This window comes from Epinephelus lanceolatus, chromosome 14, assembly GCF_041903045.1.
Source record: "Epinephelus lanceolatus isolate andai-2023 chromosome 14, ASM4190304v1, whole genome shotgun sequence".
NCBI classification, from domain to species: Eukaryota; Metazoa; Chordata; class Actinopteri; order Perciformes; family Serranidae; genus Epinephelus; species Epinephelus lanceolatus.
The window spans coordinates 35,325,280-35,351,693 of NC_135747.1; the positions used below are offsets into that span (position 1 = coordinate 35,325,280).

The following is a 26,414-nucleotide window of genomic DNA, read 5'->3' on the forward strand; positions in this document are numbered from 1 at the left end:
TGGGCAACTGTGCACTCAATGGGTATAGACTAGTATCCATATATTCTACATATTGTGTTATAAATATGCACAGTGACTGCCCTCTACAGGTTGAAACCTGGCTATTGCAATTTAATTTAGCTGTTGGCTGATCTGGTGGGTGAAGGATCAGAATACTTCCTCCACCACTGCAGCTGACACATCATTTACAGCATCACTGAAGTTTTGCCATTGCCAGTACTGACAGTCTGGAAAATCACATGGTTAAGGTTATTTAACAGCACGTTGACTGCACTACTGCTACACTTTTTCCTTCTTACAGCTTTAATTCATGTATTTATTTTGGTGGCATCTTTCCCATTCTCAGGCATGTGCCAGAGTACTTTCACAGTACACAACACCTGCCCTTACGTTGTGTTGAAGGGGCGTTACCTACATATGCTAATCAGTTACATATAGTATGATCTAGTAGGATTCATCAGTCAGCATGTCTGGGTAAAAGCAAGTTTGGAGGATTAAGAATGTTTGGTGCATCCCTTTTTTTCTCTTAACATTAAATTAAGAGAAAATATAAGATGAATTGAAGACAATGTTGCTGCATGAGGCCCAGTGATACATTTTCTGTTACTACATCCATTCTGTGGCCTGATGTGACACAGATGAACAGCTGAAACGGGTCAGTGGTGAGTAATTAAACAAAGACGGATGGTTTCATGAGCGATAATTAATAGTCTCATCTAGATAGATAGATTTAGATTAAAATTATCACCAGATATGTTCTCATCTTACCATGTCTGGAATGAAAACAGATTTTTATTTTGCACAGACGCAAACACCACTATACTGTCTGTCCTCAGCAGCAGCAGTGAATGACAGTCAGGAATACTGCATACAGGCATGACAACTGCAAGGACAGGAGGAGGAATGATAGCTGCATGGTCGTAGTTTATAAAAATGCAGCGTGATCACCACACAGCCATTTCATACAGGAGAGAAGCGAATGACGCACATTCAACCTGTTGAGACATCTGGACAGCTCCACATGGCTGAAGCTCCACACTGTGAAGAAGTCACTGAGTTTACCTGCCCCCTTGTGGATCACATCTGTCATAAGACTATTGGTGCATTATTAAACTCCATGGCTTTGTTTGAGTCCTTCCTGAATCCTGTCCCACAATAGTTTAATGATTTCTATCATGGATCTGTCAGAAGCTTAGCTGTGTGCCACAAACACTGTCTGCAGTTGATAATTAATGCATGCTTGTGCTATCATTTCTTTTATTAATCAGATTCATTGACAGTTGCACCTTGGCAGTGGCAACCTTAAAGAGTCAGAGAAATGCTTTCAGTAGCATTTAATAATAGTATTAGTTTTAGCAGCAGTAGTAATAGTAGTACCAGCAGACATAGTAGTAATGTTACTTTACCAAATGTCAACTTTGTTTAGTAATATTTTTAGAAACAGAGCATTTAAAACGTTTGCAAAGATTGTTGGCAACAACTGATGTTTTTTTTCTTTTGCTCACAACATGAAGTACTTTAAAGCAGTAAAGAACTGTGTGGCGTGTTTAATTTACTGTGTGTTCATAAAGCAGATGCTTATACTCAGTCACATGCACAGTGATGGTGATGCTCAGACACCGGTCCTTTTGCAAGACTTTTTTTTCTGAATTTATTTTACTTTATTTTATTTTATTTTTAATTTATTATATTTATTTTATTTTATTTCTTTATTTTATTTTATTTTATCTATTTATTTTGTTTTATTTTATGTCTTTAATTTTATTCAATTTTTTTCATTTTATTTCTTTATTATATTTTGTTTATTTTATTTCTTTATTTTATTTTTATTCTATTTTATTTATTTTGTTTTATTTATTATATTTTGTTTATTTTATTTCTTTATTTTATTTTATTCTATTTTTATTTATTTATTTTGCTGTTTCTTTTAATCATTTTACATTTTAGTTTTAACATTTGGCCCATGGCTCCAATTCTCAGTTAAAAGTGTGTTGTATGTCCAATGACTGCATTTGGGTCGAGCCCCCCTCCCTCTTTCACATCCCTTGTCAGAGTCACCACAGTTAACCAAGGAAAATCTGGCACCCTGCGGAGCAGCATCATGTCTCCCTGACCTGCCTTCAAGGACAGCCAGGTGACTATAGTGACTGCCCTGAGTTTCGGCATTGTTTGTCACCATTATGAAATTAAGCCACCGTAAAAACATCACAATACAGGCAGGCTAATTTAGGCAATAACCCACCACTGAGTTTAACAAGTAAACTAGTCTGCCGTATAACCACCTCTCTGGCAGTTTCGGGTTCAACAGAGGAGCGCGAAGCTGCACGCGTCTGTTCTCTAAGATTATTTAATTAAAGCTTATTTAGAAGATGCTTATAAGAGCTAGTATGTGGCTATTTATAAAGGAAGGAGGAGGAGAAGTAAATGAGGAGAACAGAACGCACTTGAAGCCTGATTATTGTAACTGACCACAGGCCACTTGTCCGGAGGGCAGATTGAGTTGATTATTTTATTTATTCAAAGAACAGCGTTTTTAAGTTTGTGTTAAGATTATTTGATTGTGATGGTTATTTATTTTATGGAGCACCGAAGTGAGCACAGTGTGGCGTTGTTGCCCTTGTTGTTGCCCGTTATAAACATACATAAATGTAGAAAGTCTACATGTAGCAGCTGCTGGGTGTATGTAGTGTAGATCTTGAGACACCTCAGAGAAACATTTTCCCTGATCATTCCTGTGCACAAATGTACCGTATGTACTCCAACCTCAAGAGCTCTTCTGGTGCCAGCAGACACTTAGAAATCTCCTTGCAGGGTGTACAAGAAAATTCTGCATGCCCACATGCAAAAGAAAATTGTGGAAGGGATGCTTTCTTTTTCACTTGAGCACCTGCATCACAAAATGTCTGTGTACGGCACTGCTGATACTGAAGTCTTATATCTGGTGTTCAGACACTCAGGGAGAAATGTATGTCAAACATCTTTTCTGGTGCAATATTTAACTATGTGAAGGTACAGTACTGGCTTAAAAGGACAGGTCACCCCCAAAATCAAAGATATATTTTTCCTCTTACGTATCTATTTTTTACAATTGTTCTCAATTCCTCAGGCACACTTAATGAACAGGGACTCATGTGATCTTCATCGTCACCTTCATTGCACAGCAGAAGTCATCTCTTCTCGTCTCAAATGTGTTCATTTTCACTGGTTTCACACATTTTATTACTTCCTTTCTCACAACAGTTCACACAGATCTCACTGAAATATCCCAAACTCTGTTGGACTGACTGTGTTGAACAAAAGGGAGACATCTATTCACAGCTGATGAAAAATTCTTGCATATTTATGAGCCTCTAATGTGTGAAACTTCTGTGAAACTTCTTCTCACAACTCTTCAATTGGCAATCAGTCCTTATGCACCTATAAAGATGTCACCTCTGTGTCGCTGTTTAAAGCATGGATCCAAGAGGCAGAGGCACGTAAGGAGAGTAAACGGTCATGGCGCAGGGGCCTGAGTATCCAGCATGTCTGAGTTTGGAAAGTATAGAAACAAGACTAGGTCAAAATCTTGTGTATGGTCGTTGCAGTCCAGCCAAAAAGAACGATAGGGAAAAATCTAATCCAGTACAAATCACAATGTTTCTGAGTATCAGTGGCGTACGGTAGTTAGGATGGGCCCCAGTGCTTGTTATTATGATGGGCCCCAGTGCAAGATTTTGCATACTAGCTACGGCTTGACATTAGATAACACCAACGTACATATTGCTGAGCAGTCATCAGTGCATATTTGTATATGACAAAAATACCAAATAAAATAAGAAAGTATTCATTTAATTAATTGTTTTTATAGGTTTATTTGTTGTTTTATAGTTTATGTAAAGTAATCATATAACTTTATTGTAGAAAGAGCCTGGTCTAAAGTCATCGAAGCAGTAACTTGCGGCGTCAGAGACCAACGATAAAGGTGTCCTTTGACGTCGGCATGATACGCGGCTAGTTGCCGTGATAGTTAAATGGCGGAAATGTGATGGGACAAAGACAAAAGTTAAGGTGGCAAAAGTCCAAGTGGGGCAAGCCGGAGAGGTGGTGAATGGGTCCAACAAACATAGACTTTCATCCAAGAGAGCTGTGTTCACATCCTGTAAACTGTATCACTGTGCGGAAGGAAGAGTGCATCTACTCATGGACAAGAGGCTCGTGCTCGTGACAGTGTGAGATGTAAACAGTAGTGGCCTCCTCGGCTGAGCTGTAACGTTAGCTAGCTCAGTGGTGCTAGGTGAGCTCGCAGTAGATGCACACTTCCTGCTTCGTGGCGATATGGTTGGCAGGTGTAGTTTGGCAGAAAGAAAATAGTCCCTACATGAAACTGCTCACAACAAAGTCTGTGAATTATCTTGAGTAATCAGGTCATGATTTCTGCAAAGAGACATTGCTGTTGAGTTTTTTTTAATGTATTTTTGGCGCTTCAAGCACTACAAGCCAAGTGCCATTTAATTCCATTATATTGGTGAGAAGGCAGACATCACTACAGCTGATATCTCCAACACTCAGTAACTCGCACCAAAATAATCTAGTTTAATAAACAGCACTACAGGTAAGAGGAATAGTATGTATATTTGATTTTGGAGTAAACTGTACCTTTAAAAATGCCAGTTTTGGACATCAGTCTCAAGTATATATCTTCTAAGGTGTTGGTCCTCTACTGTTCTCCTTAAGTCCTTCACTTATCTGCATTTGCCATTTTGTATCTTCAGTCATTTTCTGTATTTTTTTTTAGCCGAACAAAATAAATAATAAGAGTAACTACTGTTTATTGAGGACTCTCACTGTCACTTTGAGGCACCAGACTGCACTGTATCTGAATCAAAGGTTGGACAAACTTTGTGTTCCCATTATAAGATATTAGATTATTTTATTTTACTTCACTGCAGGAGGTTCAGGCTGTCAGAGTTCTTTAGTTTTGTGTTTTAATAACTGGCTTGGTGCGGCTCTCAGTGTCTCCTGACTGTGATGATGGAGAAATGTATCCTGCCGCTCTATAGAAGGATTGCTGTTTTCAACGTACTTAAATATATCCACTTGTAATATCACATCTTATGAGAAAAGTAAAAGCCCCAGTGTTAGCGTGAAACCTGAGGTTGTTGCTCAAAATAACATCTTAATTTACACACCAGACAACACACAACTCTTTTACCACAGCTGCTCAGTGTCAGCCAATCATTACTGTGGGCCATGTAACACGTGTGTGAGTGTGTTCCTGTGAAGAAGGCGTGGCTGCACGTTTCAATAATCCTGGGGCCGTATTGACAATCATCCCGAGAATACTCATAAAGCTCCTAATTTAGCCTAATTTAGTAAGGAGTCCTAGCTTAGGAGTGATTTAGGAAAGTTCTCAGAGCAACTCGAGAAAGGGACAGAAACTTTTACCTCAGTGAGGAAGTGTGGTTGACCCCCCTGCTAGGTGTGGTGCATTCTTTTAACAGGTGTGATTGGTTGTCACAGACACACCCTAGATGTGGACACCCAGTGGAAATGAAATGAACTGCTGACTGTGAAAGTGTCATTGTTAGTGTGATCACTCTGCTGATGGAAGGTTGAGACAGACTCAAGTCGTCTCTGCTGCACTGTGGCATTTTTTTTCCAGTTTTCTATCCTAGTACTGTGATAACTTATTGCGTTGGGTGGAAAAATGCGTGTGTGTGTCCCTAATGAGATCAACTACAAATATTATCCCTCCACAATATAATCTGTGGCATTACATTTACTCCCTGTCATCCAGTATTGGGAGATCATTTCTCTGACCTCTTTGTGTTTCTGCCATGTTCTCCTCTGATTAAGAACCTCTAAAGCCTCATAAAAGTCCTCCTCTCTATTCCTAACAGTTTTTCAGCTCCTTTAAGGTCTAAGATGCTCTGTGAATAACTCTTATCTTTACAATGACCTAGTCTTAACTTTAAGGGGAAATTTTGAATCAAGAATTTTGACACTAGGAGCAACTCTTAGCACGAGGAAGCTTTGTGAATACGGCCCCAGGTTTCCATACTGTTTTTGTTGTACTCTTCATCCAGAGGAGGGCAGCGTGGCCTTCTGGTTGTAGTGTAAGTAAAGCAGCTCAAGTGGTGAATCAAATGAATAACTACAATTTGCTTTTAACCAGGAAGTTAGCCACTGATTAGCTCTGTCAAGTCACAGAAACTGAAAGTGAGACTACTTCCACTCTTGTGAGTCTCCTTTCAATGTAAAAGTCAGATAAAAAAGAGTTCACAGTTGGAGCAAATATCTAACCCTGGGAAAGCAGCTAAGCCTTTTCCCTGGAAATTGCATTTTGGGACAATCTACATACAGTTAATTTATATTATTTCTTCAGTCAGTATTACATATCAGTGTGTTATCAGTAAGAGAGAAAGAGAGGTATATGGGTGGATTACTGCACAGGCTGACTGGAAAAATTATATGGAAATGAATAAAGGCAAATTATGTTAATATACCATTGTTGTTGGTCTAAAGTGGTTCTTACGTTCTTCACTTGTACAGATATGTAGCCTATACACCAAACTAAAAAACTGTTTCAACATTTCATCATTCGTCTGCGGCCTGGCGCCTTTTCCTCTAAATTTTGCCGAACCTCAATAGCAGTGGCTCGTCTTGAGTCTCCCTAGCTAGCCTAGCTATAGACTCCATATCCAAAAAAAAAAAGTCTTGGAGGAAAATAGAGAATTTCATAGTACATGAACATATTCATTTACTTTCACCACCAATGCTGCAAAGTTGAAGTACAAAATAAACATGAATAGCCCACTAAAGAGCAGCCATCTTGTTGTAAAACACTATGAATGCTCATTAAGACCTGTTAGTAATGTTAAAAGGATAATTTACACTTAATAGACTGTGTTACCTTCCTGATAAGGTATGTTTTGCAGCTCCAGACAGATTTTTATTTTTTATTTTTTGGTCAAATATGGCTCTTTTGATAGTAGAGGTTGCCACCCCCTGACCTAGGGGAATGCTCTGAGTATACAGGTACATTTTCTGTGTCAGAGATGAGAAAACTACAACAGCTACAACATTTTGTTGGTCCACAAAATCAGGCTCCTGTTCATTGTCTATGACGTCACAAGTTTGAGACTTAATTCTCAAGTTTCTGTCTTTAAAAGAGAGTAACTCGTGTTCACAAATATTCATTGAACTTTGTTAGGCCATGAAAATATATTTATATCATAACATATATAATACTGGAGTTCTAATTTTGGGGGTTCCGCTTTAACGCCACCACTTTTATTTTGAAAAGCACACACACACCGGAAATGGAGACGGTCGTGCCGTTAGCTTGATGCTAAGCTGATATACGCTGCAGCACTGACAGGTTAGGACTTTACTTCAACGCTTCATCTGCTATAAGACCTAACGCCAGCCGTTACTCTCTGACAACAGCCGCAGAAGTATCGCCTGGATGTTAACAGTAAAGTAAACCTCTCTTTTTATTAATTAACAAGACGTTAGTGACGCCATGACTCAACGAAGCTAGCTAACTCTTACTGTAATGCAAACTGTCAAAGAGCTTAGCTTGTTTTGCGGTTAGTAAAGTAGGTTACACAGTTTATTAGACATTTAAGGGGCGCATTTACTTTGCCTACTTTGTTCATTGCTTTATTTCTTATTTTTTGTTTCATATTCGCCATATGAAAAACATGGAATACAAATTTGAAAGCTATTTCAAGTAATGCTGCGTCAGTGCATCCGGATGTGACTGTAACGTTAACCTTTGATTCAGATGCTTGTAGCCTGTATGTTGCACCTTTATACCTGTTTACAGCTTACTTGTTCATGCTTCCGTGTTTGTTTCCCAGCAGTTCAATTACTGTTGGTGTGTGTGTGTGTGTGGGTGGGTGGGTGGGTGGGTGGGTGTGTCATTATGACGCCAATTACTGTAACAATAACACACAGAAATCAGGACATATAAAGTACACCAAAAAGCTATTATCCTGCTTTTCACACCAAAAGAGAGATAAACAGCAAACACAATAAGCAGCTTAAAACATCAGATGTATAACAATGATTTTATTTATTTTTATTTAATCTATATTTAACCAGGAAGTCCCATTGAGACTGAAAATCTCTGTTACAAGAGAGACCTAGTCGAGGTAGCAGCCGATCAAAACACATTAAAATGCAACAAATACAACATATAATACAAAAATCCCACAATAAAACAACAACTATTCAAACATAGTGGCCTCTTAGGAAAAACAAGCGCATGTCTCTGTCACTACATTCTTTATGAACCCCTAAATTCATCAATTAAATTGATCTGTGTCCAAGGTGCAGAGTAGGGGAATGCAGTTTTCCCCAGATCTGTTAAAACCCAAGGTAATTTAAAAAGCAAACACCTGGAGGAGCTGGTAACTATCAGAGCTGACACACAGAAGGGTGCAGAGTTCAGCTGGAAGTTTGCCCAATATTGCTTATAGATAAAAATACACTAGTGCTGTTGTCTGTGAGTGGTCAGTGACGTCCAACCCACCAAATCATAAATGGAGTGGTGAGTATGTGTCTTTGCATTTGTAATAAATCATAGAGACGTATGGTACACTGAATCAAGGCTACGTAACATAGAGGAGGTTGCAAGCATATACAATATGTCACTGTCATCGATCACAGACAGAAAAGTAGCATCTACACGTTTCTTTCTTAGCACTAAAAGATTTATTTCTAAAATAAAAGCCAATCTTCACTTTAAGCTTCCTGACTAGAGCAGCAATATGCACATGAAATGAAAGCTTGTCACCTATCCATATACACAAGTACTTGTATGACTTGAAACAACTTGTATGTTGTCATAACTATAATTAGTTGAGTATGCAGTGGTGGAAGAATTATTTAAATCTTAAAGTTAAAGCAGAAATACTCTGTTAAAAGTGAAAGTCCTGCTTTGAAAATTATGTGTATGTAAAAGTAGGTAATTATCAGCTTAAAGTATCAAAAGTAAAGTACTTAATGTGCAGTAAAAAGTCGCCTGTCGGTATTTTACCTTTATGATTTTTTTTAACAATATTACAGTCGCATTAAATGTTGTATTTTACTGCTGTAGGTGTTTAATGTTGTGCTACTACTCAGATTCAGATTCAGAAAACTTTATTTGTCCCAAAAGGGCAATTCATTTTTTCTGCCTATGCCATCCATGTAAGATAGAATAAACAAATACATAAACTAACAGCAGCAATCAGATATCAACATCAACATCAACATGCCAGTGACGACAACAGCACAGATAAACAGGCTGCAACAACAGAAACCAAGATCTCACTCTGGCTCTTTCCAGAGGCCGTGTATATGTAACCTTACATGAGGAGCCAGGTGGAAAAAAATATAGATATATATAGAAAATATAGACATAAAATAAATTAACATGGTGTAGAGGGTTGGCATAGATATTTGCAGCTTGGTTACTATCAGCATTTAGTGGCCTGATAGCAGAAGGAAATGAAGGACTTTGCTCATCAGTTGTTTTCTGTGTAGGCACACAATAGTATAACTCATTTATATACTGTTGGGTAGTTTAATCTACAGCAATGCTGCACCATTATCTATAATATCATCATATGTTTGTAGGGTAGCTGTCCTCTGATCTCCAAAAAGTCAACATGTTATGGTGTCAGAAAAACAGCTGTTTTCAGCTTTGTGACGATGCATTCCCCGGCTGATCCAAGAGGATTTTTCAAATAGTTTATCAAATTTAAGAAGTAGCTGGATTTAATCACATTTGGGGATACATGGTTTACACAAGACAGGAAGAGTATGGACAGTCTCAATCTAAAAACTAAAGCTGTCAAATTAATGTGGAATGAAGTATTAGTTGTAATATTTACATCTGAGATGTGGTGGAGTAGAAGTATAAAGAAGCGTGAAATGGAAATACTTGTCCTTAGTTACTTCCCATCACTGTGGTTGTGTCCTCTCCTTACAGGCATGGCTGTGTTTGAGAACTGCTCCATCCTGTTGGAGCTGAAAACTTTGCCCTACAAGGAGAAGAAGAAGCTGAAATCAGCAATAACAGAGAATGGAGGCCACATTTCCTTTGTGGTCAATAAACAGGTCAGCTGATGTGATCACTCCTCACTCCTCACCGGTTAAGGGCCTTTATTAAAAACTAAGTATTCTTCTCCAACATGATTAATGTAGATGCAGCTTTCATGAATGTTCATATACAGTAACAAAAATCTTCTGATATCTGCCCACGTTACCCACAGTGCTCTCTGATAGTGACCAGTGATGTATCCAACCTGAGCTCCAACAGGCTGCGCAGCATCCAGAAATACCAAACGCCCGTGGTCGGGGTGGATTACGTGCACAGCTGTGTGGAGAGGGGATATCTTCTGCCTGTGGATCAATACAAGTTGGATACTTCCTCTTCATCTCCTTCTTTTTCGCCTCCTCTTCTTCTCTCCTCATCGAAGCCACTCTCACAGCAAGGTATTGAATCATTATTATGGGCAGTAACTGTCCTAGAAAAGCACATAAATACTGATGAATACCAAGCAGATCATCTGTGCAACAAAAACAGTATGAACATTTAAAACAGCTTAAAACTTCAAACTGTTGTCACTTCTATTTTAATTTTATATGGGCATCACTCATGTTTTAACAACAAAAATACTCTCATCAGGCCACCTCTGTCAGGGATCCACATAAAGAACAAAAGCAAAACTCAAGTCTAACTTTTTTGTACAGCACATTTAAAAACAACTGCAGTTGATCAAAGTCACGAAACAGGCACCAAACAGGCATGAAATACTGAAACAAATGAATACAGATGCAACAAAACGTGTGTCAAAAATGCTGGTTTGCCTTGTTTGCTGTTTCCAGAGGAAACCAGGATAATATTAACTTCCAGGTTGGCCGACAAAAACATGTCTTCTCTGCACCTCTCCACACAAAAGCCAGTTGTTGTCTAATACAGGAAACAGACTTCAACCCAAAACTGGCCTGAAACCTCCAGCGCAGGGCTGACTTGTCGGTACAGAAAGTGAGAATTTCTCTTTTACGGATTGAAGGAGTAGATATGCTTTCATCCCCTTTTGGCAAACTGTGTTCAACAAAATATTAATCATATCTGAGTATTTTTACATACTTTAAAACTTGTCTGGAGAGGATCTTTAAATAAAAATGCAGATATCAAAGATTCTGCCTTTGAAATAGGATGTAGTGCAGATTTATTGATCCCTGTTAGACGAAAAAATGAATATTAACTGCAGCAGTAAATGGAAGAATCCTCCCAAACCCTGACGCTGATATTTGTAAATGCACATTATTTAACAGTTTGTGCTTAAACTTTAAAATTACATTTAAACATGTGCAGTGGGGGTTTGTGCAGTGTGCAGTCAGTGATGTGGGAATGAAAAATGTCAATCAATCACTTTGTTTATACTGTCTCAGCCAGTTTGAGGGCAGCGTAACACAATCAGTGTTAGGACTCAGCCTGCACCCAACACAACCACTCATGATTCATCTCAGGCAGAAGTCATGAGTTTATTGTTGTTCAGTAGTTGTTTCCTCCCACTTCTGTTTCCACATTGAAAAATGGACATTGTGATTTGAGAATACAGTGCAGACTGAGTCAGCAGGTTTAACCACATAGCAGCCTTTGGGTCAGATCAGGGGTGTGTTTGCTCATCAGGTGTGTGCACCTCTGTACTTTGTTACACAGATTTGCTTTAGAGCTCATTCAAACCTGCAGCAGCGTTGTGTAACGAGCGCTTTGTGAAGTGTATTTAAAAGAGTCTATATGTCACTAAGTTCACACAGCCTGTGTGTACTCAGGCTTAAATGCATACCACTTTTAATGCATGTATTGCAGAACATGTGACATGAGGAGTGGCATTTATGTGATTGGCTCTGTCTTGTGCTTTGTAGCTTCTGAAGTGCCAACAAGCAAAGCAGCTGTGAATAAGCCATCCAAGGGCCCAGCCAAGCCTGTAAACTCTGTCAGTGTGATTCAGAAGGCAGAGACTCCGGGGAGAAGTGGAAACATCCTGGAAAAGTTCAGGTGTGAACAACGCTCACTGACTTGACAGCCTGGATGTGCACAGTTGTGTGTTGCATTTGCACTGGAGGATGAGTAATGAAGGAGACAATATGACACACAGTACACTCGTACTAATTGCAGAGATGGTTAAATATTAAAGGTCCAGTGTGTAGGATTTAGGGGGAAATGTTGCCAGAAATTGAATATAACATAATAAGTAGGTTTTCCTTAGTGTATAACCGCCTGAAAATAAAAATCTTTCGTTACCTTAGAATGACCCGTTTATTGCTACCTAGGCAGTAGGTCCTCCTCTACGGAGATCGCCATGTATGTACCACTATGTTTCTACAGTAGCCCAGAGCAGGCAAACCAAACACTGGCTCTAAATAGGGCCATTAGCATTTTCAACATGAAAACGAAGTAGCTTCGGAAACTAATTACATGTCATGTGAAACTGCTTTATTCAGTGTTTTTACCATTTTAAATCACCAGAGGTCTCCCATCAAGTCTGCTTTTACAGATTACAACTTTTGCGTGGGAAATGGAGAACGCCGCTTTCAGGCCTTGTTTTGTGCGTACACAGTGTTTATAAATGAGACCCTGAGTCCGCTTGTTTTAGAGAGAAGGAAAACTCTGTGGATAATTTGGCTTGCAGTAAAAGGCTCCTGAAGTCTGGATCTTAATTTGTCAAAGAAAAAAGGTGAGCACACATTAGCAGGTGCAAGGCTAGCGGCCCATCTCAGACATGCCCAAACATCGTCAGAGAAACACTGATTTCTACTGTGAAACTGCTTTACTAATTGTTTTTACTGGTTTAAATTACCTGGCCTGTTTGTTTTGGAGAGGAAGAGACCTCTGTGGATAATTCGGCTCACAGTAAAAACCTCCTGAACACTGAAGGAGCTCTAACTGGGAGAAATTGCAGCTGGTTGAAATCTGCCATCCTCACCACTAGATGCCACTATATCCCCCAAAATCTTACATTTTGTGCCTTGAAGTCTTTTTAAAAAACATTTAGCATTGTAAATATGGCGTAACACTTTTGGCATAGTTACAATAAGCAGGTGAGGCCTTTATAAAGCTGATTTGTAGCCTATTCCTGATCATCTTTGAGCATTTTCTGCAGAGAGTGGCTTTCGCTCATTCACGGGAGGGCATGTTTTGCCACTTGAGGATGTAGCCCACAAAGATAATTTCTCTTCCCTTAAATCTCAGTGTTTTCCATTTAAAAATACAGTTGGTTCAGGGTTGAAAGAGCTGGATGAAACCCACCACAAGACATAAACATTTCTGCAGAAAACTGTATTATAACATGTATAAACTTGCATTGACTTTTGCATGTTTGTTGTCACTTGTTATGTCACAGAATTTATACTGAAAATGATTCTGATATTCCAACGTATCCAGATAATTTCAAAGTGGCCAAGTATTCCATCTTTGAAAAGGTAAAGCTGCAATTTATTTTTAGCTTTTTTTGTTTTTACTATTGCGACAACGAGGGCACTGTAGTCACTAATATTGATATTAAACATTTCTGTCTATAGGCAAACAGCAACATTTGGTGTGTGCTGGAGCTGCAGAGTTGCAAAGGAGAGGAAGGATGGCAGTACCGTGTGGTCAAGTACTGGAAGGACGATATACTGTCCAAGGTATGAACTCTATTTATGTTACTGCTTGTGTCTCAGCTCACAAATGACTTATTTACTTGTTAGAAATTAGGCAATGTCATTCTTTTTTGGAGAGCTTGACATTGAAAACAAAAAAAAGTAATTTGGTCACATGGCCAAAAGTCATATGGATGGGTATGTACTCGATTTGGATGTCAGTATTTCTGATGCAGGCATTTATTTGCTGTCTATAAATCTGCACAGATCCTTATAGCAATAATGTTGGATCTATGCAGCTGCAAATAACATTCCATGTTTTCAGTCAGACATCACTTGATCAACCGGTAATGGCAGAATGGTGACCAGGCATAAGAATCCTGTTAGCTAATCTCTACAGTAGGTAGGTAGGCTAACCCTAAACCCTACCCACATTTTGCTTGGGTGGTCATTTTGGACCCTTTTCTTAAATTTAGGGCTGACTTGAATGCTTCGAAGAGTCAGTCATTGCCATGGTAATGGACATCCAACTCTGTATTCAAAATTTTCTTTTGTCTCATTTTATTTTCCTACTAGTAAACTGGTAAAGGAAACTGAAAGGGGGTGGCAAGTGTCAAGACACTAGTGAGGCCAGTGTCCTCAGTGCAGTCATTGACCCCCGCTCCAAGCCATTAAATTGGCGCTAGGACCTACTGTTGGATGAATATTGCATATGAACATGAGTTATTACTACAACTCAACCCCCCACCCCCACTCTCTGCTACACCTTTAAATATTCGTAGGTAATTATCACTGAATCTTCAGAGCCCCCAAAATGCTATTCAGGACAGCCCTGCTTCCATTGTTTCACTTTATTCTGAGCTTTTGGTCCATCAGGCCTCATTAGAGCGTACATGAGTCAACAGTGCACAGGCAGGTAAAAGCAGCCAATCCCATAATAATCATTGACAGTAAGCGACACACCTCTGCATAACCCTCGAGGTAGAAACTCCAGCTGTTGAGAAGTTTTTCAAGCACTGAAACGAGTACTGTGAGGCGGACAAGTAGAAGTCATACGTGGTGTTATAGACAACAGGGTAGTTAACACAGTTAGTGCAGCAAATACATCGACAGTCAGGAAGCACCTTATAAAAGTGCCATACCATTTTATTTGATATTTAATGGGGCTTGGAGAGGGAGCAGACTTGAGCCATCGTTACTCTGAGATCCCCAGTTGTATCACACAAGGACTGTTATGAACCGGCCCCAAATTCCGCATCAGACATGAAGAAAAGAAACTTGGTGACATCTTAGATAACAGCATGACACTCATATCAAAGTCCTTGTTGAGGCATTAAATGTTTCTCATGTTGCTTTAGACACTCACATAGTGCTTGACCTTTTATCGATATACGTTTATGACCTGTTTACGAAATGTTCTCCTTTATGTCTTGAAACATGTTGTCTTCTGTATTATCCTGTGAAAGTAAACTGAAGTTAAAAGGTGTTTGCAGTAGTTTTAAACCAGTGTGGAATTAGTGTGAGAAAGCTCCTGAACATTTAGACCATCACAGGACACAAAATTGACCAATGAAACCAGATGCCCAAGTTATCAAGTGAGAGTCGGAAGTTTTGGCCCCATCAGAGGCTTCAGACGCAAGTCAGACTTATGAAGAATAACTTTCAGGTTAGAAAACTCTCTGTGTTTGTGCCAACAGAAGGCGGCGAAAAAGGATGCGATGGTGTTCTTGTCCACCTCAGAGGACGCTCTGGAGGTGTACAAGGCCCTGAGAGAGACCCTGCAGGCTGCTGGTCTGCAGCTGAGGATCAAAATCCCTCCACAGGCAGTGGACCTGGGCTCCGCCCCCCTCCAGCAGGTCTGACACACTCACTGTACATCACTTACACATTTAATAGACATTTTATAAAGCTGCACACAATAATGTGAAGGGTTAAATACTGGTTTACGGCAAGGCATTGTGGGGACTGTAGTTTTTGTCACAGCATTTCAATTTTCAAGTAGCTGTATTTTCTTCAAATCTGAACAACCAGAATGTGATTAAATAAAATTTCTGGCCAACTTTTAGGTTTTTATTTTATTCATTTATTTTTTTAGTTCATGCTGACTCACTAAATGTTGCGTAATATGACACATATTGTTCAAAGCAGTGGCTCCCAACTGGTGGGTCACGGTCTAAAAGTGGGTCTGAATGGACCACAAGTGACTCGAAACGAGTCAAGTTTGTAAAAGAAACAAACTTCATTTTAAGTACGGTGAATTTCTGGCACAGAGCTTTTGTTTTCATGTGCAGTTTCCTGCTGTAGAGTGAGTGACTAACGTAAAGCTACTCAGGAGAGACAACAAACTAACTCGATGACACTAAATAAATTAAACGGTGTGGACCTTGAACTGATGACTAAGGAGAAATCTGGACCTTGTGGCCGGACCAGTTGAAAACCACTGGTATATAGTATGTTTATGGTTATTAATTCATAGTCACCATAATAACAAATTATGAATTATAATAATGCATTACACTATATGATCGTCTGAAGCTTTACATATCTGTTGCCAGTGTCGGGCAACTTACTAAAAATCAGTAATAAGTTACAGTTACTAGTTACTTATTCCAAAAGTAGTTGAATTATTCATTCATATTGTATGGTACTGTACATCAAAGCACTTTGTAACTCTGGTTAAGAAAAGCGCTGTAGAAATAAAGATTATTACTTTAAAATCTGTTTCAACTCTCTCATAAGTGCACACTGTATTGTTTATGTGTCGCTGTGGAACAATGTGCAACAAGACAACTTTTATCCATTTTATTACCTATTCATTACTATGATGAGAGTCTAAAGTAGAACAATTAAACACAGTAGATACGTTTTCACAGTTCTATTCATTGTGGCCTGGTCAGACCTTCAAATCAAGCGACACAAGTCAGTTTTAAAAATGCTTTTGGCAGAATAAAATGAAATTAAACTGTTCCTCAGACATTTAATAGTGATTTCTTCTCACAATAGCAAATAAAGGTGCTAAATAAATGTGATATATAAATCATAAACACGCTGACATTTATCCTTTTAAGCTTAACAGAAATTTAAATCCTTGACATAGACTATAACTCACCTGTTTGTCTTTGATCTTGAGGAAGGAAAAATGATGTCCATATTTCCAGGACAGCAAGCTCATTACCTGTCGGCCATTATGTGCAGTGACAGTCTAATAACAATTGATTGATCCAGGTTATTTATGTGCCACCGTAAGGCCAGGTCTAGTTATCGACCAGTGGGTCCTGCAGTATTTTAAATAACGTCAAGTTATTAATAACATACAGGAAATTCAAGAACACAGGTCTAATCTGTCTGAGAGCAGGGTCACTACAGGTGACGTTACATCATAACAAGGAAAAAATCCAGGGTATAGGCTGTTTGTCTGCTACGATGACGACAAAACTAACGAGTAACGTGTCCATTTGAATTTCAATAATAGTAATTGTGTTAGTTACAAGTTACTTGATCATAATCATTTATAATCGTCATCACAATACACTTGAATGTCTGTGTTTCTTTGACCCTAGCATTAAAATGTGAAGGGAGGTGTGTCTTACAGTAAAATGTAAGGTTTACAGTATTTTCTGTACACATTTTATGCTCTTATGTTTGTTTCATTATGATGTCTGGCGCCTGAGAGTAGCTGCTGCTGGACATTTGCGTAGCTGAATCTAATGAGCTGATCAGCTGATTTATACGTGCCTTGTTTAACTTGCAGCTGCTGCTGGAGGAGAAGCTGAACACAGGAAGCTTATCACAAGAGGTGGGCGTATTTGTGGAGCTGCTGTGGACCGAGGCTCTGGGCTGCCTCAGCAACATCCTCACAGTTCCGATCAATAAGCTCAGCCTCAATGATGTAAGGTTCTCTCTGTGGATTGTTCTGCGAAATCTCAGTCTGCCCTCAGACTGCTTAAATCAGCTGTCCCATCAGCCTGTTGTTTGTCTCACCTTCCAGGAAAATACAGGCTAATCATGAATCTCATTATGATTATGCCTGTGCTCCATGCTTTGTTGGTGTTTGTGTGTGTGTAGGTGAGCAGGGTCGAGGGCTTGTTGCTTCAGGCTCAAAGGAAGCTGAAGGAGGCAGATCAGACTGACGTGGCGTCTCTTTTTGACGAGATTTACACCCTGCTGCCGCATGTAACGCCCCACCACTCCCCTCCCTCTGCCAAGCTCATCTCTCAGAAACTGGACCTCTGTCAGGTAACACAACAACATGCACGCATTCAAAAACACGTGAACTCAAGCACATACATGAAAACAGATACAAATGTACAGAGAACCCAGAGAACCAAATATTCATATGTCCTAAATCCATGCCACACACTAAATCTAAGCAGGTTTTGATTTGGAATAATGACCAAATTAAGCATACTCAAAACAGTCAGTAAGTGTACTAAAAGTAAAAAAGTTTTCCAGACCTGACATTGTTTTGGAAAAGTTTTAAATATACACTGTTTTGCCTGTTGTTTAAAACATGCCCATAAAATCCCCAAAACATTTTTTTCTTTTTCCAAGTTAATCCGAGATGTTCTGAACGTGACTGAGATGACACTGAGAACCCCGGTGCTTTCCTCTCTGGGGAAGTACCGCGCTCTGAGGTGCAGCATCGAGAGCGTTCCCCAAGGCACCTCCGAGTTTCAGGCTTTGACCTCTCTGCTGCAGAGCAGGTAACGTACTGCCTCAGACATGCTTTTATATCTGATATCATGGAGGAGTGCAGAACCTATTTGCCACGATGCAGTGCCTCTAAACCCGCCCAATAAATACGTCTATCCTCAAAACCTGTTGCAGATATAAAAGCACGACACCTGTTAATTGTGTTACTGAGTATATTTTCTACTCGAACATGGGTGCTGGCTGTGAAAATGACAACTGCATCAGTTCGGAGCCAAATGAGATTTGCGCCAGGTGTACCATCGTGTCCTGTACCTGTTTTAGAGGCACTGGATTTACACTTTTCTTGAAACAGCCTAGTAAAGCATGCTGATGTAAAACTTTTTTAGAACAACAACTTACAGTTTAACACATGCACTTGCTGATTTTTCGACATGACGCACCTTCTTTGCCGCACTTCTCTCTCCACTTTTAACCAGTTTCTACGAGGTGCAGGTCCGACAGGTTCTGCGTGTCACCAGAGGGGTGGAGCTTCAGACGTTTAAGAGTGAGGTGGGAAACGTTAAGTCCCTCTTCCATTGCTCCAGCCCCAGCAACTTTGTGGGACTCTTGTCGCGGTGAGATTACACACGCGAACACACACAGACATACACACACTTACAAGTACACTAAATAGTAGGAATTTCATGAAAAAACTGGGTCATTGGCTGTAACTTTAAGATGTCCGCTAGGCAGCCTGCTCGGCCTAAGCATCTGGCAATTGTTTTATAATATATTTTTAAGATGTTTTTTTAACTTGCAGTAGCCTAGGGAGTATAGCAAGAGACACAAAGATAAACACCCTGCAAATGTTACAGTGAACAGTGATGAACGGTATCACACAAGCACACACACACACACACACACACACACACAGCAGAGAGCCGCCAACTTCTGCAACCGGGAATTAACGTTGGACTGTTTGATGTTAACACAAATGTTACTGTTAATTTAAGTTAACAGGTCAGCAGCCAATATTTACAATTATTGAGAGTGAGCTGACAATAACATAACGTATGAGGAGTTAAAACTCACCCCTCCTCCCCCCCTGTGGGACATAAGACTACAATGAGATCTCTCCAACGCATTTTGTCACTGGCAACGTGCTGCTCCTCTTCCCACGGCAGCTGCATCTTGTCCAGTAGACGCTCCAGCTAGCAGGGCTGTTTGTAGCTTTTTGGGCAACCCCCCATTTTCCCATTTCAGTTGAATATAATTCAATAAATACACACTAAATCTGCATCAAATTTTATATGCACATGACACCAAATATTGCTGCCTCCATCACGCCTGACAACTTTTCTTGGGAAAACCCTGAAGTTTGACTACGAGCAGTTTCCCCACATCAACCTACAGGATTTATGCATCATTTAAGTTCAAGTTTTCAAGCAGCATCCCTCTAGTGCAAAGATGCTGTATGTACTTAGTGTTTTGACAGTCCTCTTTATATTTATGCATATATTAAATAGTGATGATGATATATGTAATATCAGTACAGAGCAGCTTTTCATCTTTAACTGAAAACTTAAGAACTCTAACTTGGACTTTTTTTGTGTAACTGAGTGTTTCGCTGTTCCTTTAGTGGCCTGCTGCTGCCCCGTGTCGGAGTGGAGTATCATGGGATTGAGAGAACAGACATGGGTAATCTGGGGAGTGGAATCTACTTCAGTGATGCTATGAGGTCAGTAGAAAATCTGGTATTGATCAGGTTTATTCCAGAAATATTGTCGATTAGTTTTAACATATATCACCATCGTCTATATAATGCCATTTTATTGCCTTAAAACATTAAACAAAGTAAGCCCAGAGCAATTTCAATAGCATGTCTGAAAATGAGGAAATATGAAATTGAGCTAGTGAGCCTGAGATCCTCATTTACATCTTTTCATCATCTGGGAGCGCAGATGGCAACAACACAGCCATCTCTGGAAAGCACATCTCTTTGTCTCCATCTCCATCCACAGCACCAGTTTGCAATACTCCAAGCCCAGTGAGACCGATGGCTCCCGGCTGATGTTGGTGTGTGATGTGGCACTGGGACGGTGCAAGGACGTCTACAAGAGAGACCTCACACTGACACAGGCTCCTGAGGGACACAACAGCGTGCACGGGGTGCGCCGCACCCGTCACATTAAGTCTGACTTTCAGGTAGGAGTGTTTGCCTGTACTGCTAAATTAAGCGTCTCTAATTAGATGTTCAGTGCTAGTATCAGACACACATTAGTTGTTCATCGTGACAGTGTGAACCAATCAAATTGATTTAGATCAAACAATTTGAATTCTGGGTGGATGGATGGATGGATGAATGGATGGATGGGACAAAAAGTGACATAGAGGGAGTATTATGAGTCGGTTTTAAGAGAGACATTGCATCAAATTGTCCGCTTTTACATTCTCTCCCCCTGTCTGTCTCCCTCTGAACACACGTAATTTTGAAGAGCACCCTGCTGCTCATCTCTGTCCTTAGTCCTGACAATTGTTCAGCTGTAATGCATATTAGTGGTTTGCAGACTGGGTGGTTGATTAACGCATATTTTTAGCATCCTGTGCATCATTTTGTGTGATTTTATATCCTCTTCTGACGCTACTAAATATGACAGCTGGTTTGGTGTTCACTTTCTGCAGAGGCACCTCCACTTCAGAATTCCTTTTTGTGTGTGTGTGTGTGTGTGTGTGTGTGTGTGTGTGTGTGTGTGTGTGTGTGTGTGTTTGGGGTCTGTTGCTCCACCACCTTCGGACTTTCTTTTGGGCATTCTTGACTCAAATCTCTCAACTTCCTCTTATTTATCATTTACCTATGCTTATTAGGATCAGCAATTACGTTCCTTTAATAAGAAGACAGGAGCAAACAATTCTGCCATGTAAGAACACGTTGTTAATCTGACATGGACTTTTTCTAGGACCTTTTCTGAAGAACAAATCTAAGAAGAAACTTATATTGGTGAATGAGACCCAATAAGTGAATTCACCTATTTGTTATCATATCTAAATCTACTATTTATGAAAACAATCATTTGTGTAAATCTATAAAGCTTTAACACATCTATATGTCTGTGCCTGTGTGCATTCTAACGTACTGTGCATCATTATACTTGTGCTCCAGGATGACGAGTATGTGGTGTACAGTCCTGATCAGGTCCAACTGAAGTATGTGGTTCAGTTCACCATGAAGAACGACCAACTGAAGGAGTTCAGCCCTGCCATCGACACCTCAGCTGAGCTGTTGCGGCCCCTAAAGACAAATGGTATAGTTGTCCTGACGATCAGCAGTTTAAATAACATAAGAACACATCATATTGTTTGTGGTGATTGAAAAACTTTTCTGAAATCTTTTGGCTCCTGAAGCCATTTTGAACCACTATGGTAAACTTATTAAGTTGTGTTGTTACCAAAATATACTTTATCAAAGTATAATTCTCCGGTCCACTCGGCTGAATTATGGAGTTGTTTTTACTTCGGACAGCAGGAAAGCTAAAATGAAAATGCAGAGTTTAGTTTTCTGTGTTGGTTTAAATGCTGCTCCAAAAGCTTTTACATCCTGATGAGAGGACAGTTCTGATTTTACAAGGAGACGCTGGAGTAAGAGGATCAAGGAGCTTACTTCTGTTTAAATATATCTACACCGATCAGCCACAACATGAAAACCACTGACAGGTGAAGTGAGTAACATTAAGTATATCATTACAATGCAATGTTCTGCTGGGAAACCTGGTCCTGGCATTTATGTGGATGCCACCTGATTCGCTCTACCTACCAAAAACACTGTTGCAGATTAAGTACTCCCCCCTCATGGCAACGGCACTCCCCAGTAACAGAGGCCAGATCAGCAAAAACTGCTCAGAAATGCTTTGAGGAACGTGACAAAAAGCTTAAGGTGTCAACTTGGATCCCAGTCTAATCAGGCATCTGTGGGACTTGCCTGTACCCCACCAAACAACCCACAGGACTCAAAGGATCCACACCACAGGACACCCTCTAGACGTCCTGTGTCCATGCCTCGACAGGTCAGAGCCAAGTCCAGTCACCATGGATCAGGGGTACCTCTTGGGATCTGAGAAATTTAGAGGCAAGGTAGATGAATTGAAAGAAATGGCCCACAGGAACACGACCATGTGGCGTGGTGCATTGTCCTGCCGTAGGAGCCACTGCCATTGGGGAATGATGTTGCCATGAGGGGGGGTACTTGGTATGCAATAGTGTTTGGGTGGGTGGAGGTGACAGGTGGTATCCACATGAATGCCAGGACCAAAGGTTTCCCTGCAGAACAATGCATTGTAATAAGATGATCAGTGTTACTCACTTTACTCGTCAGTGGCTTTGGCTGTACATCATTACTGACCGTTAAAAGCCTGGATGTGTCAAACCCTCCACGGTATAGTCTACTATGTGTTGCTTAAAAGAATACTTTACCCATAAAGTATGTTACCTTGACTTCTCTCATGCCTCCAGGGTGAACAGAGAATCTAAAGAAGATGAACATTCTTAATGAATTTGAGTGATAGGAGACCCCATTTAACAACGGCGTAACTATATCAAAACATCCATTTACATCAAGTCTCACACAACTCCTGTAGTATAATAGAAGTCTCATTTATCCAGTCGTATGCTCAGTGCTTTTCAAACACATGCATTTTCACTAAAACCTCACAATTTAAAATACTTTCATCAATGAGAAGCACGTCCTGAGCGCGCCTGAGTGCAAGCCTGCATTTGAGCTCCCCTTGAACAGATTCATGCACATGCCCTAGCTTGAGACTGTGTGCACTGACCTGTTTTAAATCATGTTTTTAGCAAAAATGCATGTTTTTTTGGAAGTACTGAGCATACAACTGGATAAATGGGACTTTTATTATACTGCAGGAGATGTGTGAGTTTGTAAATCGATGTTTTGATGTACAGGTAGTTTTGCTTCTGTTAAACGCAGCCACAGTTTGAGAATGGTCACCTTTTTTGGATTCTGTGTTCACCGTGGAGGGATGCAAGACGAACAAAGTTTTCCACACAAATTCAAGGTAATACAGGTCGAGTAACTGATATATAAATGGTCATTTTACGGGTGAAGTAGTCCTTCAAAAACTATGAAATTCACAAATAAGTGCAAACAAAACTTGTCTCTGCACTCATTTCGTCGACAGATGCAAGTCAGTCTCTTATTTCCAAATACATTTCGGAGTCCACTCTCATCGCCAGAGAGGGTGTTTTGTCTTGCAAGTCACATCACAGCAGCTCATTCTAATTCATCACATTTCTATGCAGAAGTAACTGAACTGATGGCGTTCCCCAAGAAAATCTGCAAGTCTATAGCTGTTGTAAATTATGTAAAGTTGAAGTCTCAAAGGGCATAAGATGAGATACACTCACACTCACACATGCCACATAGCATCTCTTTCATATACAGCATGAAGCCTTAAAATAGAGTCTTGTGATCACTGTTTCAGATTTTGCATGTTTCAGGATTACTAAGTATTACAGACACTGTTTTTATTTTCACATGCATGTCATGAAAGACTTCGTATTCCATATATTTGTGAATGTACTTGTAATGCTTAATTGTGATATTTTTTGTCGAGATGTCCTGTTTGTTGTGATAGTAGTGAAGTAGTGAAATAGTGAAGTATTTTGCCTGTCTTGGTGTGAGTGTAGCTCAGTTGGAGTCGTCGTTGGAGGATGATGGGATTGAAAACATTAAAAACCCACTGGAGGATGTGACGGCTGGACTGTTGGACAGCTCTGGTCAGCAGCTCCCTCTGCAGGGCGTCCACGTGAAGTGCAAACTGAGGGATCTGCTCTCTCAGGTGAAATTAAAACGTCTCCACTGAATTTTTTTCTTCAGTGTAAGATTGATTGCAGCTCAGTGATCTGATGTTTGATTTGATTCAGCCATCTAAAATGCATGAAAGTGTCTCACACCTGTCCTTAAAACATGTCTTCTCTTCTGTCCTCTGTTTAGGTCGTCATTTTCCAACATTACACCAATCTGAGCTCTGTGCCCATTGAGGCAAAGTATGTCTTCCCGTTGGATGATTCTGCAGCAGTGTGTGGCTTTGAAGCTTTCATCAATGGGAAACATGTGGTGGGACAGGTAACCTAACTAAGTAGTAATTATGTTATTAGTAACTATATACATATGCCAGCCAGTGTTAGTTGTTAGCTGACTACTTAATATAAAACATTCTGATTAACCTCTAAGCAGGCGTTCAGATATTTAGCCTTGCAGGAAGATAGTGCAGCCGCGCCTTCAGGAGAGAGCACATCTTCAGAGACTGGCATAACGTGTTTGAAGAGAGTCAAGAGTGGCCTGTTAGCTATTTCTGCTGCCAAGAAAAGTTTTGCTGCAGCTATGCAGTTCCCTGGAACAGCATCTGAGTCATTGGATACCCTCCCAGTTTCAAGGGAAATAGCAGATCGGGCTGGAACAATTGTCCTTGTGTAGAGCAATGGGGGTGTGGCAGTATGTGGATTGAAAATAGTGCATCAGTCAGTTTAGAATGATTCTGATTCACTAAAATATGAATGTTGGCAAGTATGAAATTGGCCGGTGAACGTCATGAATCTGAGTTTGTGCGCAAAGTAATAACATTTCTACGCACATATAAGTGAATGAGGCCCATTGTGAGCAAATGTTGGCATTCTGTCCTTTTCTGACCGACTGCTCAGTGACTGGAAATATTTTGACTTGTTTTGTATGTTTGTTTGGATCTTAGGTAAAGGAGAAAGAGACGGCTCGCAAGGAGTACAAGCAGGCCATTGCGAAAGGCCATGGAGCCTACCTCATGGACCAGGACGCCCCAGTATGTCCACCCTCTGCACTCAGCTGAACACATCTCGTCATGCTAAACTGAGCTCTCAATCTCACAATCTCTAATTCTGAAATATAAGACTGATCAATCAGTGTAGCACAGGGCTTGAAATACTTTTTTTCTGTGTACATGCACTGGTGTATTTGTCTTACTTGGCACTTCCATCACAGCATATTTTTTTTGTTTGTTTTGGGTATAATTTGAGCTGGGAATTTCATATCCAGGGGTTGCCCAAAAAAGCTCTTGCCCCTTTGAGTCTCTGTCTCTACGCCAGTTGTGACATCATTTTTGTTTTTCTCTGCAGGACGTGTTCACCATCAGTGTGGGAAATCTGCCGCCCGCTGCAACTGTCCTCATTAAAGTCACCTATGTGTCCGAGCTGATCGTCAGGGACGGGAGTATTCACTTTTCTCTTCCTGGGAGCGTGGCTCCGTGGCAGCAGAGTGCAGCGCTCAACCAGACCACGCAGGTAAGGAAGACCTGGATGGGAGGCCTAACAAAAACTAAAAAAAAAAATCACACATCAAAATTTTAGTTTTTACTTTGTTTCTTTCTGTCTTAGTTTTGTGAATGTAAAATGGCTGTTCTCGTCTGCATTTTTGTGTTTTCCATTGCTCAACAGGTCTCTGTGGAGAAGGTGTGTGTGACTGACGAAGCAAGGTGAGCTTAATATTGTTTTGACTATTTTTATACAATTTATGTTTAATGTAATTTTAAACCCATGAGATTCTTGTTCCCTGAATTCGGACTCCATCTTTAGTGCTGAGTGCTCAGTGCTGAAATGTGGTGAAGCAGTGGATTTATCGACTAGCTGATTCACAAATAATTAAACAATGACGCCTCTGTGTGTTCTTCCATATAATGTTATTTATTCAGTTCAATGCGTTTCTTTCCCACAGAGAGTTCACTCTGGACATGTTTGTTGAGATGCCCTATGAGATCACCAACCTGCAGTGCATCACACACAAAATCAAGATGAAGGTAATTTGGGTATTTTCACATTTTATAAATCCAATATTTAGAATATGCAGATATTGTTACATGGTTATCAGTCATTTCCTCTGTCTCGTAGAGTGCTCAGGGGTGATGTTTTTCTGCAGCCCGTCAAGGAAGTTAATGTCACCCTGGTTCCTTCATTATTCCCGAAATTAAGCTCTGTAGCAAACTAACATTTATGATACTTACACATGTTGTTCAGCAAGATGATCTATGAACACGTCTTTTATGATTTTTGAAGCCAGAATGCAGTCGCCAGAGGTAAAAAGCTACTGTTCGGCTAAAAAACGAACTACGCTAGGTCGC

The 26,414-nt window shown here is 40.1% G+C and overlaps 1 protein-coding gene across 5 annotated transcripts in view; it reads left to right on the forward strand.

Annotated features, from left to right (window-relative positions):
- Positions 1 to 7,306: 7,306 nt before the first annotated feature.
- The window catches only part of parp4 (poly (ADP-ribose) polymerase family, member 4), a 42,894-nt gene continuing 23,786 nt past the window's right edge, over positions 7,307 to 26,414 (forward strand). For 3 of the 5 annotated variants that reach the window (XR_013493288.1, XM_078174651.1, XM_078174654.1), the window contains exons 1-20: positions 7,307 to 7,461; positions 9,962 to 10,089; positions 10,245 to 10,467; positions 11,908 to 12,040; positions 13,386 to 13,464; positions 13,564 to 13,668; positions 15,321 to 15,479; positions 17,375 to 17,512; positions 17,689 to 17,859; positions 18,175 to 18,326; positions 18,753 to 18,890; positions 19,895 to 19,993; positions 20,277 to 20,460; positions 21,416 to 21,557; positions 23,956 to 24,107; positions 24,263 to 24,394; positions 25,017 to 25,103; positions 25,417 to 25,581; positions 25,735 to 25,772; positions 26,012 to 26,093. Coding sequence is in view for 4 of the 5 variants with exons in the window: in XM_078174651.1 (XP_078030777.1) it covers positions 9,964 to 10,089; positions 10,245 to 10,467; positions 11,908 to 12,040; positions 13,386 to 13,464; positions 13,564 to 13,668; positions 15,321 to 15,479; positions 17,375 to 17,512; positions 17,689 to 17,859; positions 18,175 to 18,326; positions 18,753 to 18,890; positions 19,895 to 19,993; positions 20,277 to 20,460; positions 21,416 to 21,557; positions 23,956 to 24,107; positions 24,263 to 24,394; positions 25,017 to 25,103; positions 25,417 to 25,581; positions 25,735 to 25,772; positions 26,012 to 26,093 (2,505 nt within the window). In the remaining variant the exon portion in view is untranslated. The remainder of the gene's footprint in view (positions 7,462 to 9,961; positions 10,090 to 10,244; positions 10,468 to 11,907; positions 12,041 to 13,385; positions 13,465 to 13,563; positions 13,669 to 15,320; positions 15,480 to 17,374; positions 17,513 to 17,688; positions 17,860 to 18,174; positions 18,327 to 18,752; positions 18,891 to 19,894; positions 19,994 to 20,276; positions 20,461 to 21,415; positions 21,558 to 23,955; positions 24,108 to 24,262; positions 24,395 to 25,016; positions 25,104 to 25,416; positions 25,582 to 25,734; positions 25,773 to 26,011; positions 26,094 to 26,414) is intronic. The other 2 variants (XM_078174652.1, XM_078174653.1) reach the window with 2 other exon arrangements.